The sequence below is a fragment of the Argentina anserina genome, chromosome 2, assembly GCF_933775445.1.
Source record: "Argentina anserina chromosome 2, drPotAnse1.1, whole genome shotgun sequence".
Taxonomy (NCBI): domain Eukaryota; kingdom Viridiplantae; phylum Streptophyta; class Magnoliopsida; order Rosales; family Rosaceae; genus Argentina; species Argentina anserina.
Window position 1 is genome coordinate 11,715,513 of NC_065873.1, and position 12,067 is coordinate 11,727,579.

General features: G+C 35.4%; 1 protein-coding gene across 3 annotated transcripts; it reads left to right on the plus strand.

Annotated features, from left to right (window-relative positions):
* Nucleotides 1-149: 149 nt before the first annotated feature.
* On the plus strand, nt 150-12,025 carry LOC126782530 (uncharacterized aarF domain-containing protein kinase At1g71810, chloroplastic). 3 transcript variants are annotated; one of them, XM_050507785.1, is made up of 21 exons: nt 150-485; nt 560-604; nt 700-738; nt 1,155-1,325; nt 1,448-1,600; nt 1,863-1,898; nt 2,693-2,736; nt 3,455-3,545; nt 4,032-4,073; nt 4,160-4,268; nt 5,242-5,356; nt 5,436-5,485; nt 5,661-5,739; nt 6,885-6,935; nt 7,360-7,501; nt 7,624-7,668; nt 8,778-8,882; nt 8,991-9,032; nt 10,097-10,279; nt 11,363-11,479; nt 11,735-12,025. In XM_050507785.1, exons 1-21 carry the CDS (start codon nt 159-161, stop codon nt 11,837-11,839), a joined length of 2,091 nt encoding a protein of 696 aa, XP_050363742.1. In that variant the 5' UTR covers nt 150-158; the 3' UTR covers nt 11,840-12,025. The 3 variants fall into 3 exon arrangements, 1 of the variants encoding a protein (XP_050363742.1); XR_007670769.1 differs by lacking the exon at nt 11,735-12,025 and having other exon boundaries at nt 10,092-10,279; XR_007670770.1 differs by lacking the exons at nt 8,991-9,032; nt 11,735-12,025 and having other exon boundaries at nt 10,092-10,279.
* Nucleotides 12,026-12,067: the final 42 nt, after the last annotated feature.

Genomic DNA, 12,067 nt, shown 5'->3' on the forward strand with positions numbered 1-12,067 from the left:
GAAAGAAAACAGCCGTTTATAAACGTCGGGATCCGATTGCAATTGAGTGGCCAAAAATAAATAAACGTTACCGTTTGAAATCCCAGAGAGATATATACACAGGAAATTGTCCACGTTAGTCTTTCTCAGACTCTCAGTAAACATTAGATTCCCGCGAAATGCTTCTTCGCCTTCCCCCACCTTCTCTCTCTTCTCTTCCTTCCACTCCCAAACCCTCTCGCTCCTCTCCGCCTCGGTTAATCCGATGCGCCGCCCTTAAAAACGACTCCGACGCCTTTACCGCCAAGTCCGGCTACCTATTCGAGCTCACCGCGTCGGAGGCCAACTCCCTGGCCGACTATGATATCTCCAAAATCGGCGCCATTTACCGCCGCAAGCCTCTCATCGTCTTCCGGCGACTCCTCCAGATTTCCTCCACCTTCGGCTACTGGTTCGCTCTTCGCTTCATCGATCGCCAATTGGAACGCTCCGATCAAATGTTCGAGGTCAGTATATGACTCCGCCGCCGTTGATTTAATCAGGTACTTTTTTCTAAGTCTAATTTTGTTTTTGCTTGCAGGTTAGGGCTGCCGAGCTTCGGCAAATCCTATTAGAACTTGGACCGGTACATTAAGCTTGTTCTTATCTCTCACTATGAAATATTGAAATTAGCATAAACTTCTGTACATGAGGCTTTACTTCGGATTGTGTATTGTATAGGCTTATATCAAAATTGCTCAAGCTGTTTCCTCTCGACCTGTAAGTTGACTCTTTTTCTATGGTCAAGTACGGAATTTATAGTCCAATCCTACATTTTTTGCTATGCATTTCATACTAAGTTATGCTTAATGTTATGTGTAGCTATAAGGCGAACTTATTGTTGTAGAAATTGGTTCCCAATTAATGATTAAGTATCACTCTGCATATCTTAGGACTCAGTAGCACCAAGCAAGTCTTTAACATTGTTGGAAGAAGAAATGGTGGACATTTTGTGTGGCTATGTTACATGTCCTGCTGTAGTTTAGATTAATTTTACTGGATAAAAAAAGTATAAAAATTTTACTGCCGAGAAGACTTTCATGAATTAGCTGTTGCTTTGTAATGACCAATTTTTTCTGAGTCTACCTCACAGTAGCTTTGATACTCGTATTAAACTTTTTTCTTTTTCTTTTAAGGACTTGATACCACCATCATATTTGGATGAACTCTCACTGTTGCAAGATCGAATATCTCCATTTTCTAATGAAGTTGCCATAAAGACGATAGAAAATGAACTTGCTTTACCGATAGATGAGATTTTCTCTGAGATCTCACCAGAACCTGTAGCTGCAGCTTCTCTCGGACAGGTTTTATTTGTTTATGCGCTTCACCTGATCCTGGATTTTGTATCTTTTACCGTTGCCATTTAATTAGTGACAAAATTTAGTAGAATCCAAATACATATCTTTCTCTCTCTCCCTGGTTCTAGGTATATCAAGCTAGGCTCCGCCGTAAGGGACAGCTTGTTGCAGTCAAAGTACAAAGACCTGGAGTACAAGCTGCTATTTCCTTAGACATATTGATCTTGCATTCTCTAGCAGGCATTCTCAGGAGAATAAGAAAATTAAACACTGATCTTCAGGTACTGTAGCAACAAGTAACCTAGTATAGATTGTACCAATCATCTTTTACTGTGTGAAAGTGAATGAGTTTTATGCATGCATCTTCTTATATTGTGGTATGGGATTAATGATGATGTTCATCATACGGCATGGGTCTTGGAGAACCACTAGTAGCTGTGATGTATGATATTAATATTAATGTCAATAACTTATTTATATTGTATTAATTTTTTCTGCACCTTTTTGGATTTTTGTGACTTAGGACATGACTTTAACATGCAGGCAGTTGTTGATGAATGGGCATCAAGTCTCTTTCGGGTATGTTTTAATTTCTTTACGCAGGACTATTGTTTTGGTGTCTTCTTCTCAGTAAAGTAAACTAATCACAGTGCATATCCGATTACTAGCTGTCCTCTAATAATATTTGTTAGGTTATCATTGTGTCCCGAATATTTATTGTAATATGTGATTGGAAGGGAAGCCTTTGTCTTCCATACTACTTTAGCTATGACATCCAACAAGTATTGACTCCCTGGTCCCCTTTGTACTTGTTTTTCACTCAAATCTGTTTCTTTCACCAAAAGGGAAAAGGTAAAACACCCCATTTTGCCTTCTAAAGATCAAATCGAGTATAATTTTTGTTTTTGTTTCTTAAGCCTTTATTTTGATCATGCACGGGTCTCTGTTTACCACTAAGGGCCAAACAGTGGAATTAAAAGTATATTTGTGAGCTGGATTTGAACTCAAAATATTGAATCTGTATCATGATATGATTTTTTTTGTTTATCATTGTGGGAAAAGCTTCAGATTTTATAACGGGGCCCAACTATTTTAAAACTCATCGTTAAGCTAGGCCAAACTCGATTATTAAGTTTTGAGGACAATTTATTTATACAGTTACACTAAAGTTTTCAGCACATGTATCAAATTTGTCATTGTTATAATACACCACCATTTTTGGCATAACTACACCATTTGAAGACAATATACAGAAAGCAGCTGTCACGTTTTATGCCCAGTGGTCTACTTATGCCTTTTTTTTTTCTTTCTCGTTTTCTTAAATGAGGTTATGCTTAGAGCTTTAAATTGAATACAGGTAACATTGAATGCAGGAGATGGATTACCGGAAGGAAGCAAATAATGGTATCAAGTTCAGGTAAGAGGAGGGGTTAATAATTTACATAACCATAGTAATCAAAGTATTTACATTTAATTTATATGATACTATACCCAAATGTTTGAGCATTAGTGAACTTGAGAAGTCGATGCAATCAGTTTGAAACATATTATTTTAAATATTTTTTAGTTATCAACATAATTTTCATGTTAAGACTAGTGGTTAAAAGGGCCCACCAAGCTAATAAGGTCCCCTCCTGATTAATACTCTATTGGATCTTTCTGCGGTGTATATATACTTTATATAATTTGACTTATGTTTTTGGACAACGTATAGCAATAATCTGGACATATGTTTTGCCTGATCCCCCCTCCTCTACCTTCTTCCTTTCCTTTCCTTTCACTTAATAGAAAATACTAGAGTTTCATGTAGAAGAAAAAATGGATATTTATTCATCTGACCCTTCACTAGTTAAAAAATGCATGTCATATATATATATATATAATTAGATATATATATATATATATATATAATTAGAGAGAGAGATATATATATAGAGTTAGGTTGTTTGGTGCTGCCTTAGTGTGCATGATTTTCTGACAGTAGATTCTTTGACATGAAAATGTTCATGTATCAGTCCCTTTTCTTGTCTTCCCGTTTATTCATGACCGCGCCACTTTTGTAAGTAATGAAATTATTTCGTAGTGAACATTAAGCACATATTGATTCTTAACCGTGGTCGAATGTAATTGAGCAGACAGCTTTACGGTGGCATACCTGACGTTAAGGTTCCAGAAATGTATCTTGAACACACAAGTCGTAGGGTTCTTGTGATGGAGTGGGTGGAGGTATGTGCTAATTCGTTTGCATTTGTCTTGTTTATCTTTAAATATTACATGAGACCGAATCTACGAAGACCAACTTCCATTGATTAGTTGACCATTCATTAAGTTTTGCCATTTTAATATGAGCAAGTACATCTGATAATCAGGAATCAATTTAGAGTTAGTGTCAGGGGAAAATTTAGAGGTCTCTGACTGATTACAACTACTGTGATTTTCAACTCTTTTGGTCATGTAAAGAGATATAAGACGTCTAGGTTTCCGTGCTAATATCGATCCCTCTTGTACAACTTTAAGCAAATTTCTCAAGTTAGAATCACTCTTGAATATCTCTATATATAATTTCACTTGGATATAAATATTATGATTTGATATAGTTCTTAGGACATTCGCTAGGGTGCTCGAAACGATGTTTCTTAAATTCATTTATTGTACCATTGGTATTCCCCTACTGGCATTGGGTTAACTTATCTCTGTTTATTGATATTTTAGGGACAGAAGCTGTCAGGGGTGAATGATCTGTACTTGGTGGAGGTCATGCATACAACTAATCTTTTATCTTGGTTATTTTGTTTTTGAAATCCAATGGTACTGAATTTCTTACAGCTTGTGCCGAATAGGTTGGGACTTACTGCTCTTTCAATCAGCTTCTGGAATGTGGTTTCTATCATGCAGATCCACACCCTGGAAACCTTCTTCGCACAAACGATGGCAAACTTGCGTACTTAGGTACTAGCCTTATGAATATCTGTCAGGTCAACAAATATTCCATATTAGTAACAGTTACTTACGGCTATGAAGGACACTGAAATTATGAACTGATAGTTTTTTTCTCAATAGTGTGTTGATTCGAGAATTTGATAGTTTTCATGATTATGAAACCTATGAAGTTTAGAACAGAATGGGTAGAAGGTATGAATTATTGTTGGAAAAAAAACGGGTGTACTTTTGTAACAAAAAACGGCACATATTTAGAAGGAACATATTATGTTCAAAATAGGCAACTAAATTAAAGCTTGTGGAGTTCTGGTGGTATGCGATTTGATAATCCAACCATATAGTTTGTGGGTTTTGTTTATCCACTTTACCTGTAGGATCTGACCAAATAAATTTCGAGCTTTGGACAATTTTACAGATATTGCAATCAATCTGCTTGGTGTTTGTGTGTGTGCGCGTGCATGCGTTATTCCTAAATTAAATATGTTTTTTTTTCCAACAATTGGCGCTTTTGGCTTCACATGGACCTCCTAACTAGTGATCTAGATTCTGTTTTTCCTCTAGGTACTGTATTTATGCATCATTTAGTCAGACATTTTATATGGAGAAACCAAGCACAGTGAGCTATCAAGCTCAGTTCTTTTAGGAGTGGTTAAGAAACCAGGAAACAAATAAGAAGTCACCGTAAAATTATAAGCAACTATCGGCTAGATGAAACTTTTTTTTGTCTATACTGGTCTCACTGGATAGGTTATGATATCATTCTCATGTATTGATTTTTATTTTTGATAGCCCTGACGATTCTGCTACTTCTGTAGTTGCTCTCATATGAATAATAATTTAATTCCTTTGTCACTGGTTTCATATATGTGCCATTTATCTATTGACACCTGTCAAGACTGTCAATTAGAACAAATGTTCCTGTTATGAAATCACAGAAATTTTATGGCCACCAGATTTAACTCTTAAAGTTTGCCACCACCAGATTTCGGTATGATGGGTGAATTTAAAGAAGACCTCCGCTATGGATTTATTGAAGCTTCACTCCATCTTGTAAACCGCGATTTTGGTGCATTGGCCAAGGACTTTGTTACTCTAGGGTAATATAGTTTGCCCATTTCATAGTTTGATCATTGTATTCATTAGTTTACTTTGTAAATGTTTATCCAAACTCTCCAGGCTTATTCCACCAACTGCCGACAAGGAAGCTGTTACAAAAGCTTTAACAGGTTAGTGTTTCTGTGTACATGAACCTATAAACGGTTCAATTCATGATTGAATGCCTTTTGTTTTACTTAACTTTACTATTATTATGTAATCAATATCTCCTTTTACATCTTCTGGCGCAGATGTATTAATCGGTTTAGGAACTACCCTAATGTCACCTACATTTTTTCTTTGTAGATGTCTTTCAGAATGCTGTAGCCAAAGGAGTGAGCAATATTAGCTTTGGAGACCTCTTGGGAGATCTAGGAACTACCATGTAAGGTTTTGGCTCCTCACAATTGGGATATAAGTTATTATTTGCAATGCTTGTTGATTAATGCTAAAACTAGGGTAGACACGTTGGACACTTTTCAGACCATTGATCTCTACATGTTCATGCCGTGTCCTTTACAAAAAAGATTTATCAGAATATCTTGGGTATTTGTAATGTCTTCAAGAAAATAAGGAAATTAACAATAACAAACACAAAAGGGAATTTTAAAGAGATAGAACTTATTTAGAAGAGACATATTTATAGGAGAACGAGAGGGGAGGTGAAAGAAATGGAAAAGAAGTTGCTGATAGGGATGACATATATGACAAACAAAGATTGATTAATACTTGGTCACAAAGAAGCGGTACCCCAGCTGAGGAAAATGTTGATTAAGAGATCCTTCAAACAATGCTAATTTTTATTTTTGTGCCAAAACCTACAGTCCTATTTGGTTAAGTGTAGCAATTTAGCCAATCTGATATTTACATAGTATATTCCTTTCTGGAAATATTTGTAAAGGAACTGGTTAGGCAATGGAAGCAAAAAACCTTGTAAATGGCGTTTCTTATAGATTGGGTGCGTCAATGAATGGTTTCTGTTAGTCCAAGAAACTGATCACTAGCTTGATGCAATTCTATTCATGGTGGAGATGGATGGATGTTCTCTCTAAATTTAGTCAGTATTATACATTTTCAATCTCCAGTTGTTTCAGTTTACACTTATTATTATTTCACAAAGGAATGGCATTCATGTGATATAAGGGTATACTGATTACAGCCAAGGTTATACGATTGTTATTTCTTTTTACTCATTTCCAATCAAGACAAAACACCTGTAAGACATAGAATGGCATTCCCAATGGGGTAATTTCAACATTTGAATTTGATGTATTAGGTTGGTAGCCACCGTAATATCTACTCTTGAGTCTTGGTAACTATTTCTCATGTAAGATTTTGCTGAGTCACACTAAACAGAACGTCCTTCGTTTCTCTCTTTGTCCACTTCATACCATCGTTGATTGCCATTTTTCTTTTAGACATGGACTTTATGCATACCTGCCTGTATACATTGGTAAAACAATTTGAGTATTATGTAGCATTAGATTGTTCATTTATTGACACAAGCAATATATTCTACGTGTATTGCAGGTACAAATTTAAATTTCGCATACCGTCATATTTTTCTCTCGTCATTCGCAGGTAGTTGTGTTCTTCCATAATTAAAATTGTCCTGTTGTACTGCTATATTATATCAAACATTTAGCAAGTCAATCATCTTTTTATATAATATTTTTTAACTACTAGCTTATGAAGTGAAAATAGTTGTTTTTTTAACAACTTCATGATATATAGAAAGACTTTGTCCTGATGTACTCCCACATGCCACCTATTAGCAGAATTTGTATGATTACAGTAGTTAAGCTCCCAGGTTTCTTATATAACTCAATTATTGGAAAGGAGGATTTACTCTGGAAGTGTGAAAATTTTGTATCATTTGTTTTGTTGATCTGAACCAGGCGCAATACACAATTTATAGACTCTAATTTATATCATTTCATGTTCATGCCAAATGCTCTATTTTAGTGTTGGCTAAGAAATTTCAATGTCTCTCACTCCCTCTCAGTCTTGCTGTTTTGGAAGGTGTTGCTATTGGCTCCAACCCAGATTACAAGGTTTTAGGTAGCACATACCCATGGATTGCTAGGAAAATACTGACCGACAACTCGCCGCAGCTCAAGGCTTCCCTGCAGGCCCTTCTGTATGAGGTAAAGCTAAATCCCTTTTTATGTTATGTGATATAGTCACTCTTTTTCCTTTTTAATTATACATATGTTACTATATACACCATCATACCGTGATTCTCATACTAATTTTCATGTCTATTCAGAAAGATGTATTCAGAGTTGATCGTCTAGAGTCTCTCCTTGAAGAGGTAAGACTATTTCTTTCATGTCTTTAACTTACTGGTTTTTATTTGACCTAATAGAAAAATTCTATGATTAAGTTATATAAGTTATATGTCATGTTTTTTGTGTGTTTTTTTTTCTTCTGGAAAAATATTATGAATCTCAGTGATTAGATCCTTGATGCAATTTTTGTTCATTGTTCATACTGCTTTCTTGATATCTATAATCTCAAGAGTTGTTGTTGATAAAGTTTTTAATGTTTCAAAATCTCCAAATCAGCAGATACCCTGGTCTCATCAAGGTTGATCTTGAACCTTCAATGGCATAGAAGAAATTTTTTTTCTGTAAATCCCTTAATCTTCAATGGCATATATAAATCCCTTAACCTACCCCCACCCTTACATATGCCAGCTAAGTTTAAACACATGACCTTTACGGTGTCAGTTAGGCTAGCTAACAAATCCCTTAACCTACCCCCACCCTTACATATGCCAGCTAAGTTTAAACGCATGACCTTTACGGTGTCAGTTAGGCTAGCTAACCAATAGACTACAGCTCACTGACCAATGGCATAGAAGATTATCAAGGGACAGGTTGGAAATTCTTTAGAGGGTTGTTAATTTCTAGATCAAACACCAAGGATGTATTTTGAATGTGCAGTCCAGTTGCATGTGTGTAGTTAATAGATATGGGATTGTTTTGTCTGCTACTGTATGATGAAGATGAATAAGGCCATGTGATGGCATATATATTTGGCCGTGTGGAATATGAAGGCCCTTAAATGAGTGGTTTGTTACTGTATAACTAGAGGAATGTGTTGTAAACTTGTATTGGATTTTTCATCATCTTAGACTAGTACTCACAAGTTTTTGACTTCTGCGTGGTATATGTTTCTGTTCTCCTATACGCAAATTGGCTGTAGGACTCAAATACCATTATGAATCATTGAAACGTATGGGTGTGTATGTGTCCTTGATAACACCGTCAATTACCATCTCTAATTGGATGATTGGACCATCTTCTTCCTCTCTAATCAATTCTCAGACCTTTTTATTTGGTGTCGACTATTCAAAATCCTTGATTGCTCAATTTTTTGGCAATCATGTACATAAATAATCATGTACTCTTATGGCAGTCCCTCCGAGCCAAGACAGAGAAAGCTGTGGTTGGAAGGCAAGATAATGATGCTGATTCTAGGCTACTTATCAGGCAAATCCTTTCCTTTATGTTTGCAGAGAACGTAAGAATTAGCATTTGTTATTTCCTTCTTTCATTCTTCAACTATACATTGCAGATCACATGTTATATCTTTTTACTTTTTTTTTTTTAATAAAAATTGGGATTTCAGGGTGCATTTGTGAAAGATATACTTCTACAAGAATTTGTGAAGGTAAAATCATTTTGGCATGTTCTTTCTCTTAGTTATAATCCATGGTAGCAATATTGAAAGTACAAGTTTTCTCCAGTTTCAGTTTTTGAACATAATATAGTCTGACTTTCAGTGACTATATCACTATACGATAGACATGGAAAAGAAAATAAATTCTTAAAATATTAGAAAAGTTTTGATAATTCAATTGAATATAATTAAACATAGTGGCATCTGTATGTGATCGTTATTCATATCCGGTGAAGCTCCTTTGGAAGGAGTGAAGGACCAAAATCAATGGAGGTTTGCGAGGCAAAAAAAAAAAAAAAAAAGAGGACTCAATCAACCTGTACTACCAACATAGAATTCAAATGAAGTTCATACATGAAATTCTATCTTTTCGTCCTTCTTTGTTCAAAGGAAATGTCATTTCCGGGCTGTCGGTCAGAACCCTGTTCTGTCTTGAGAAATGTCAAAATAATGGTATGAAATAAGTGCAAATAGTGGCTCAAAATAATTTACTTTTGAATAGTGCAAAATGATAACTGCAAAATGATACCTGCACAAAGTTTATTCAAAAGTAAAGTTTCATGTTTCTAGTATGAACTTAGACTGAATAAAATGATAATTCCCCATTAGTTAAATGTGTCCGTAAAATGGGCCTTGTAACAAAATACTGAAAGAGTCTAGTAGTGGAAAAGATTGATTTCAGCATACAGGTGCTTTTTCTATGTTATATGGACTCATTAAAATAAGCATTATTAAATTGTACTTAAGAAACTTGCACATACATGTCCCTGTATTTGGAGTTTAGATTCTTTATGACACTTTGTTTTGGTTATAAGAAGACGACTTCATACTGGATTTAGAAAGATAAGAATGCCCAAATTATTGCAATCTCTGATCTTTAAAGTGATATTTTGGCTCAATGATGGCACTTTATTTTAAAATGACATTTTGTACCTCTATGAGACCTTTGGTTAGTAGTTTTTTTAATGTTTTCTAATTAATATACCTTGTTAGATGTTCTTTCTATCATACTTCTATTGGTGTTTTTAATGTTATATACTTCCACAAAAGTATAGGGATTGGATGCACTTGGGCTGGCGACCTTGGATTCTCTCACTACTGTGGCTACTACAAACGTTCCATTCATTGCTACCTTTTCATTCTCTACAATGACAAATGAAGACAAGATCAACTTAAGAACCCTACGTCGCCTTCTTCTATTGCTGTCAGGTTCTCAGAGAAATGAAAACTCAAAAGCAGTAAGAACTTAATCCTGATTGGCACTTATGAGTAATATATCAGCAGTGAGACTGAACATAAAGTGGACAAATAGGACTAAGCACCCCTAATTTTTCTTTGAATGAAATATACTTGAAAAAAAAAGTGTGATTGTAGTATAGATTAATTGTTCAGGCTTTTTCTCTGAAAATTCTGATTTTAGTTTATATGATTAAGCTTTTCCTAACTATTGGGCAAAAACTTAGGAAAATGAAAACTTCAAGTTGTTTAAGTCTGCTAATGAAGGGTATAATGGCATGTCCTTTCCAATTTTCTGTCAAAAAATTCCATGCAGCATGCACCCGCCTTCTTTTACAGTTTTTTCTTGCACAAAGGAGGCAATAACCTACGAATCCAAATAAGCACTGGCTTGTCTCATTTCGTGTCTTTTAGTTTCCTCCGCTGTAAAACGGTCAGGACCACATCTCAGTTTGTTCAGGAAATTACATAGCTTCAACTTCTTGTGCCCTATTCCCTTCAACCAGAGTATTGCCAAATAGTACATCAGTACATGCTGCAAGAACAACCAAAGATTTGCTTATCAACAAATAGCTCTGAGGGCTTCCTGAACATTATAACTCGACTCTGTCAGCAACCAAAGTTCCTTAAGTCTTCAAAAAACCACATTCTTTTCAGTACTTGTGCAATTCGCTTGCAGTCAAATAGGCAGCATTGCCAAAACCTCTATATGCAGTCCAGTAGCAATATCTTTATATTAGTCTTATATGCTGCATATATTGTAAGTTGCAAAAACAATAATTGTGTGTGAGAGAGAGAGAGAGAGGGAAGTTCTTACTAACATTTTTTCTCACACTGGGCTTTTAATAACTTGGAATTGAAAGATTCACTCTAGTTTCCCGATTGTTTAGTTGGTGTATAGATTGATACATGGCTCATAGTCCTGACAGAAAATGATACTGCAGGTCATGAACCTGTATTTAGGTCATAAACCTGTATAGCTCATGAACCTGTATTTATCAGAAATATGCTATATATACTCATCATTCTGATCGCATGGTACCTTAATATTTCAATCTGCTCACCATCATCGGTTAACCTTGTAGGTGATTATAGAGGGTCCACACAAGAATCTGCAAATGAACTTGGCAGAAGCATCATTTTTTTTTAATCAACTTGGATTCATTCAAGAAGTTCTACCTATTCTCTCTGTCATTCCAGAGGTAAGGAGAGCTGTCATGTTTGAAGTTGAACTTATACCAATACTTGCATATTTTGACATTGATTCATAACAGTAGCAGAAAAGTAGTATTTTTATTGTCAGTTGAAGTAACGATAACTGGGATAATGCTGGGAGAAAATACAGTTCTATGACAATAATGTGTTGGAGCTAATTGATACAAGGAACTTTATTGCTGAAGCTAAAATTATTCTGGTTATGCATTCTTACTACTACAATTGTATTTATATGTGGGCAGCTCCCTCCAGAATCACGACAGCAGTTACTTAATTTGCCAGCTGATCTCACAGGGCGTCTAATTTCCCGTGCTGTTGCGAGGACAATCAGAAGAGTAACTTTATGAAGCATAAGGAGCTTCCATATTCTTCCACCACTTTGAAATTGAATCACAGAATATACCTTTTGATGATGATGTATTGAAGTTTTCTTTAATGAAAATTTCATCTTTTCTCGAAAGATACCTATATTATTTCTCATGATAGACAAGAGCTTGCATAAATGAGATTCTGAAATATCTGAATGCAAAAGAATTCACATTCCAAAGGAAAATCTCACTAACCTTGGGCCAGTT

What these genes read in the sequence shown, in the direction of transcription:
- LOC126782530 (XM_050507785.1), top strand. Translation starts at nt 159, where the DNA reads ATGCTTCTTCGCCTTCCCCCACCTTCTCTCTCTTCTCTTCCTTCCACT. An exon ending in CTGCAGCTTCTCTCGGACAG is followed by an intron (nt 1,326 to 1,447) that starts GTTTTATTTGTT and finishes CCCTGGTTCTAG; the next exon opens with GTATATCAAGCTAGGCTCCG. An exon ending in TTCTACAAGAATTTGTGAAG is followed by an intron (nt 9,033 to 10,096) that starts GTAAAATCATTT and finishes ACAAAAGTATAG; the next exon opens with GGATTGGATGCACTTGGGCT.